Here is a 7,513-nt window from a genome sequence, read left to right on the forward strand (position 1 = left end):
ACAGCCTCCAAAGCTGCTGCTTCTCTCGCTGGAGGATCACAGCTCCATACTGACATCTGCTGGTCAGAGTGCGAACTGCAGGTTATGAGTCAATTGAAAAACGTGGAGCTCTTTTACAATGGACTGTCCTATGATTATTTAACAACTATCAAGTTACTGGTCATAATCTTTGAAACATAAACATGTTAGCAAAAGTTTTAAAAGAGAAATATCTAGAATTTCTGATTGGTTGTAAATGTTCCTGATCTATACCAGGAATAAGTGTGGGAATTATTACCAACTGATCAAGTTAGAAACTTATAATGTAAAGCTCATCCACAAAATCAATTATTGATTTCACAGATTTGTGTTCATGAACTTCCCTTTAAAATTAGGTCCCCCACGTCCAGCACATTGCAACAGTTTTAAACCGTATGGATGAAACTTTTATGGTGATTTTGGTCAATTTACTGCCACAGAGGTCATCACATCTGCCCAGAAGCCCTGTGACCACTGCCAAATTGTGGATCCATTAAGCTTTGGGTCCTTTAATTTCATAGTGGGGAGAGGACACTTCAGAGGGTCCCATGACAGAATGGGTTGGCAACGTTGAACTCTGACAAGAACTGCTTTGACCCAAACTACTGTACACGTTTCATCCTCTGGATTGAATGCTAACATGATATGGAATTTTCATTGCGTCCATTTGTTGAATCCGTTTTCCAAAGTCTCTTTCCTCACATAATAAAAACATGGCAACAGCAACGGGTCAAGGAGGAAAGAGGAAGTAGAGCATTCAAAATGGCATGGGGCGTATGAGGAGTGGAGGAGGTAGTAAGGAAGACAAGACCATCTTTACCAGATTAAGAATTGGGCATACATATCTAAATAGTACAAAACACAAAATTGGGCGACATCCAACAGGCTTTTAGTCTATTTTAAGACAAAGAAACTGGAGCTCGTGCCGGTGAGATGCTGGAAGTAAAGGAGTGCAAGAAGGAATATGATGGAGTGATCGAGGAGAGAAGGAGGAGTTGAGATACTGGAGTGGGGAGGAAGACGAAGGGGCAGAAGATGTTTTAAGTAGGTTTCTAAAAACGGGTTTATTGGGGAAAATACAGAGCGGTGGGAATTAAACAATTAGAAGCAGCCGATGGCGGGTTGAGTACCGGACTATCTGAATGTAAAAGGCCCACGACACAAAATCAAAGTACAAGATTTACTTTATTTGGTCCAAACGGGTTTGTCAAACACAACAAGTAAAAAATAAAAAATGCTTGAGTCGAAGAGCGTCTACATCTGAACAATATTAGTGCAAATTAGTTATTTTTAGCATCAACTTTGAAACAAAGAAATGGTTTGAGAAAAGAACTTGGATGTGACTAAAGGACATGAAGGTCACAACTTACATGAAACAAAAAAGAAAAGGTAACAAGGTTTAGTTGCACTTGTGAATATTTGTTTTTATCTTTATTGTTTCTGTAAATTCAGGTTGTTTTTTTTTACTCCTTCTTGTGTCCCCATTTGGCCATCTTGTTGTTGACTGGAGTCTTGATGAATTTGTCGGACTTCATGTAAGCTTTAATCTTGTCCAGAGCCTGTGGTGACACAGTTTATTCATATCAGTTAGAGACAGGACATCACGGACGGTTAACATTAAGGAACGACAACGTGGCCGCCTCAGACGGAGAACAATGTTCTCACCTCGAAGCGGTCCAGGAAGTCAGTCAGGTTCTTGAAGTCGCACACAGACTTGCAATCAAACATCTTGTGCTGGTCCAGCAGCTCGTACATGACGAAGTCAACGAACGTGATCTGTAGGGAAAGGGTGGGGGGTGTCAGCTTTAAGGAGTGTGTGTGTGTGTGTGTGTGTGTGTGTGTGTGTGTGTGTGTGTGTGTGTGTGTGTGTGTGTGTGTGGGTCCTGGCATTACTTTCAGGTCAGCACTTCGTGTTTGAGGTCATTTGATGACCTTTAATCTCCCAAAGATATGAAAGTTATCGTCGGCATCTGGGTTTCCGTAGTTGCTGTTGCACTTTTGCTTAAACCTGGTTAAAGCTTGAATTTGTTGAATGACGGAGCCTCGTTTACTATTTATTTTGGGATTGTTTATATGCATTTTAACTCTGAGGACAATCACAGCAATAAAGTTGCACTTTTGACAATATAAGTGCATTGAGAGAATTTTTTTTTTTTTTTTTTTTCTTTAAATCGAATCTAAACTCAGATTAGATTTTTTTCTGGTTTGGTTGGTTTTGCGACTCTGCGCCACAACACAAGCAAAAACTTTAAAGTTTCCTTCTACTCAAAAATGCTGAATTCTGTGATCTCAAAGTGATGAGCTCTTCATTTCAGTTCTTAATCCTCATTAATTGCTGTCGAATTTAATGAAACGTGAGGAAAATATAAGCACTTCTCCTGTTTAGCCACTGGGTGGCAGCATTTCAATTCTCCACCAGAGAACATGTGGACAGGGAGTTTTCTATTCCTACAGATACTAAATGTTACCTTTGGTTATAAAACTTCTGCAACATTAATATTATTCAAGCTCTCGTAATACGGACGTGAGAATCAGCAGATTAGCTTCATGATGGAAAGATAAAAACTCCATTTATTCCAGTATTATTGTATCATTTATAGAGTATTAATGTATTCTGAAGTAAAAAAAACAACAAATATTTGTAAGTTCAGTTACTCACAAATTTAGAAGACAAATTTTGTGAGTAGCAACATTTGCTAAACTTTTATGCCTCTTTGATGGAACCGAATGGCTGGAGCCGATCCCAGCCGACCGTGTGAAGCAGGTTTCACTTGTACAGGCGAGCCGTCCGTCACGTACCTTGTCACCAGCGAACCAATTCCTGCTGCCCAAGAAACAAGAAAATTGCTTCAGCACGTCCTGCAGCGACTCCACGTACGCGGCCTTCTTGGTGTCCTGAATCAGAAGAAACTGGCGTCAACCGACACGGGAAAAGGAGGAAAACGCCCCTTTGAGAGTTGCATTCATCGGACAATACTCACATAGTCAAGGTAGCACTGCCTCACGAATCCGTTTCTGAAGTCCATGGCCTGGTTCTCCATGATGTCCACTCGGACCTTCTCATCCTCGGTCTCGCCACCTGGTTCCACATCAGAGGGAATTTGATCAATCTGGGATCTCTCGCTGCCTTCTGAAGCAAATACTCGGCGTCAACACGCGATACTTACACAGATTGTGCTTGCGAGCGATGTATCTTATGATGGCGTTGCTCTGCACGATCTTCCTGTCTCCGTCCAACAAGTAAGGGAGCTGCGGCGAGACGTCAAACCACACCGCCGTCACTTTCCGTTGCTTTGAACTGGTCTAACTCAGATAAATTCCGTGTTTAAACAGACTCACATTGGGAAAGTCCAGTCCAAGCTTTGATTTCTCATCGAACCAGCAGCTCTTGTCGTAATTGGGAGCTGAGTTAGAAAGAAACGACGTGAACACGTCGGCTCCTTGATTGGAACCGCTCAAGTTCAGAGGGAAACTGTGAGTTACCTTCACCGCAGACGTAAAACTTCTCCTCGTACTTGGTGCCGGTGTACTCCAGGAGGAGGCGGATGGGCTGGGCAAGCTGCACGAGACACAGCAGAGACAAAAGGACGTGTCGGGTTTACACGCTTTCACATTTCCAGACAAAAACAGGAAGATGTTTTGTCCTTGCTTCAGATTCAGAAGGGTTCCCTCAGTTTGGGATCCACTGCAGGGGAAAAACAAATACGCTGTGGATTGAGCAGATCCTCTGCTGCCCCCTGCTGGTGCCCCAACCTCACTACCGTCTCAGGCATCATCAAACTAAAAAAAAAGCCTTCGACCAAATGTAAAAATAACTTTCCTGACTGGCTGATAATTTATCATGCTCATAATATAAAGTGGTAAGTAACAGACTATTTGTCTGGATCAGTATTTTGTTTTCCCTGGTAAATGTACTTTTAGGCACCGCTTTCTGGACATTTCAAGTTTAGACGAATAATGTTTGTATCGTCCATTCTAGAAAAGATCCACATTTGCACAGCAATTGTAGAAATGCCGGTAATGTAGTTTTAACGTCAATCCACTAGTGGGCGCTGTTTGTTGTTATTGCATTGAAACCACACACACACACACAGGCGCAGTGACCAATACGCTATAAACACCAACAACGGCCAGGACACAGACATTTGTACGGACAGACGGAGCACGAATTGTATGCTGTTACAGCCGACTCAACTATAAAACTACCAAGTCCCAGGAGAATATGGACTGGGAGTCACGACACTCTGGAAGCCGCGGTGCACATGAGCAGTAGCAGCGTTTCCAGCATCAACAAGGAGACGGCCCGTTTCCAAAAAGTTGTCTTTTCAGTGGCTCCAACCATTGTTGCCAAAATTAAAATGAAAGTTTTGCGTTTTCACTTGAAAACAGTTTTACGATCACAGTTTTAATGGGTATACGCCCACAAAAAAAGTAATTTTTCTGCCACAGTACATGCTGTAGTTCTAATAAACTCCCACCACCCCATATCACATCTTGTAGGAGCCACTTATCTGCATTGTTGGCAGATTATTTAGTTGCATTATTTGGACACTTGGTGGCGGTAATTAGACATGGGTCATAGGCGACAGGAAGTGGTACAAGTAGGGGGAAGGGCACACAGTTCTTATCAGACCAGCAAACAGACCACCCCAACCATAAACACAACTTGGTGGAGGAAAATCCCAGTGTGCTCAATTAAACTGCAAGTCGAGGGGAAATTCTCTTTTTTGGTCTGCGTTGGTTCAGTCCTCCTCCACCTGTGCAGTAATGGCAATAACTGGACAATGGGACATTGAAATATTGTCATTACACATCTATTTATTAATAAATTCCATTATGTAAGATTGAGGTAATTCCTCTTTTGGCCACTGGTTGGAGATGAGTCGGTATTGAATGTGCAGCTCTCAGTTTCTGCCGTTAATCATCAACAAATCTTTTATTTATAACCTGATAAGAGTCACAACTGGCCGTCTCTACTTATTTGGAGGACAGACGAGAAGGTAAAGTGACTTTCTACTCCACCGTGTGGTATGAAAACACTGAAAACGGCTCAATCTGAAAGTAGTGGTAGAAAACTTCAGCAGCTTTTTCTGCAAAACATATGAAGTACAAGAGAAGTAAAGATTAACCCGATCTCGAGCCCCAAACTCCACATTACCATATTTTCTTACTTTCTTTAGGATCGCGATTAAGAGTTAATGCAGAAACAGATTTAGACTAGTATTCACAGTGCAGGATGGCAAAAGAAAGGCGAAGACTGATATTGGGATTATATAAGAGTGAAAGCAGCCTGCAGCCATTCATGGTGGATTATATTCAGTGAACTTTGGCCGACAATGGGACAGGGTGCGCACAAAGACCTGTCTGCCTGCAGGAACAACCTGCATGGCTCACTGTGTGCAGAGTTATTACCGGATCAGATCGCTTCTTTGTATGCACATTAATGGAAAAAACGCAAGCGGTCGCACACTTGGAGCGTGCGTGTTGCACGGTTATGCAACTTTGCAATGAGTAAAAGGTTAAAAAAAAAAAAAAAAAAATAGAAAGTTATATCTAATAAACTTTTTAAACAACTTAACTCCGTGCAATAAGATTTAAAAGACAAAGTGTGTAAGAAGCGGGTCGTTGCGCGCAGTTTTACGCTGCAGTCTGGCGCATGTGGCCGGCGCAGGAACAAAGGAGGCGCGTCGACTCACCCCGCGGATGTCCCAGTAAGCCAGAGTCATTTTCTGCGTCATCTTGTCGGCTGGTTGGAGTGCAGGAGGGCGGCTGGAGGTGCTGGATCTGCTGCGGAGGACAGACGGAATGAGCTGCAGGGGCGACGAGCCGAGCTGATGAGGTTCGGTCCTGCACGTGTGCCTGGGTGGGCGGGGCCGGTGGGCGTGGCGAGGCAAGGCGCCGCGTCACGCAACCGTACATCGAATGTGCCCCGTCAGGCGATTGTGTCTTGGGGTAGTATGAGGAGATCAAAATTCGGTTTGAGGTCAAAGAGAAGAGTGAGAGTCAGGATGAGTCAGCAAAGAGCTGCAGGCTCACTGCAAAACATGAAAAGATTCAAACGTCATGAAAACTTTTTTTTTTCCATGTTCGGACCAAGTTTCTGTTTAAAGGGGACATATCATGCTAAATCCACTTTTTTAGCCCTTAAATGCATGTTGTTGTATATTTAGAGTGTTTAGAAGTACAGAAAAGTTCAAAGTAGTCTCTTCAGGTGCTCCGTTGATATCTTTATATTCTGTTTTGGTCATATTTTGCGATCCGTTTCGATTTTTCTATTCTCTATTACGTTTTTTGAACAATGACGTCACAGTATTCCCGGCGGAACTGCCAAATTAGGACATCAACACTTCGAGCAATCCGCCATTTTTGTTTCTCGCTGCGATTTTGTAGTCCAACCTAAGGGTGCCGAAGTTACGAGAGGATAAGTCCAAATGTTCGGTTGTTGGATGTAGTAACCCACAAGCTTCGTAACACCGTCTCCCAGCATCAGAACCTTTTCGAAGTGCCTGGTTGAGTTTTATTTTTCACAGAAATGTACCCACATCTGTGGGTAAGGTCATTTTTGTGTGCGCGAATCACTTTAAGGACGACTGCTTCAGCAACCTCCGCCAGTATAAAGAAGGATTTGACGAAAGACTTGGTCTGATTGAGCGGTCCGTTCCTTCTATCTGTGGAGACGACGAACAGAGCACTTCGGTAAGCTGTATATAACGCTAAAAAGTGTGATGATAAGACGTCCCTGTCATTGTTTTGTTAGCATTAGCAGTTGCACCGTCTTCATATGTTAGCGCTGTGTGCTCGTTTTAGATTATAATGTAACTTCTGTGTTAAATAGTCGTTGTAATACAGGCAGTATTGTAGTAGTGGGCATGGATGGAGAAGTTAGTGTAAATATAGTAACACACCATTGCGTTACATCCATATGAAGACGTTGTTCTGTAGGTGCATCATCGTCATTTTCATCTCGCTCCGCCGGGTCCGACTCTGGCTCCAACATGTATGGCTGGATGGACAAATCTTCCCTTGTTGACATTTTGTAAATAATGTGTGAATATAAAGTTTCTGCGCCGCTAGATAATTGTATCTGTTCTATCAAACTACAAAGATGGCCGAACAGGGTGGCGTTGAACCGAGTGTCACCTCTGCAACCTGGAGAAGAGGCGGGGTATGAAGTGTCTCATTTGCATTTGAAGAGACCGCCCCAAAACGAGTTGCTCTCAGAAGCACATCAGAAAAGGGGTAGAAAAGGGGCCTGTGGAGCTCTAATAATGAGGAATTCAGACCCAAGCATTGCAGTTCCGCTTTATATAGACCACAACTGTATGATTTATATGTAAAAAGGAAGGATTTAAAAGCATGATATGTCTCCTTTAAATTCTGGATTTCCAGTGTGAATTATATTGTTTTATCTCACACAACCACTGAGAAAACTGCAGGCTCACGTTGCTGTTACACAACTTCTATCTATGACAAGAGAGTCAAACACTTTAGTTCA

At 42.9% G+C, this 7,513-nt stretch overlaps 1 protein-coding gene across 1 annotated transcript; it reads right to left on the reverse strand.

Moving 5' to 3' along the window:
* Positions 1 to 1,184: 1,184 nt before the first annotated feature.
* Positions 1,185 to 6,055, reverse strand: LOC308113346 (glutathione S-transferase Mu 3-like). The gene is made up of 8 exons (XM_080469569.1): positions 5,715 to 6,055; positions 3,502 to 3,577; positions 3,358 to 3,422; positions 3,186 to 3,267; positions 3,000 to 3,097; positions 2,818 to 2,913; positions 1,684 to 1,794; positions 1,185 to 1,577 (listed from the first exon to the last, which is right to left on the reverse strand). Exons 1-8 carry the CDS (start codon positions 5,754 to 5,756, stop codon positions 1,482 to 1,484), a joined length of 666 nt encoding a protein of 221 aa, XP_080325695.1. The 5' UTR covers positions 5,757 to 6,055; the 3' UTR covers positions 1,185 to 1,481.
* Between the last annotated feature and the right edge of the window lie 1,458 nt (positions 6,056 to 7,513).

This window comes from Lipophrys pholis (genome assembly GCF_963383615.2).
Source record: "Lipophrys pholis genome assembly, chromosome: 8".
Classification (NCBI taxonomy): Eukaryota; Metazoa; Chordata; class Actinopteri; order Blenniiformes; family Blenniidae; genus Lipophrys; species Lipophrys pholis.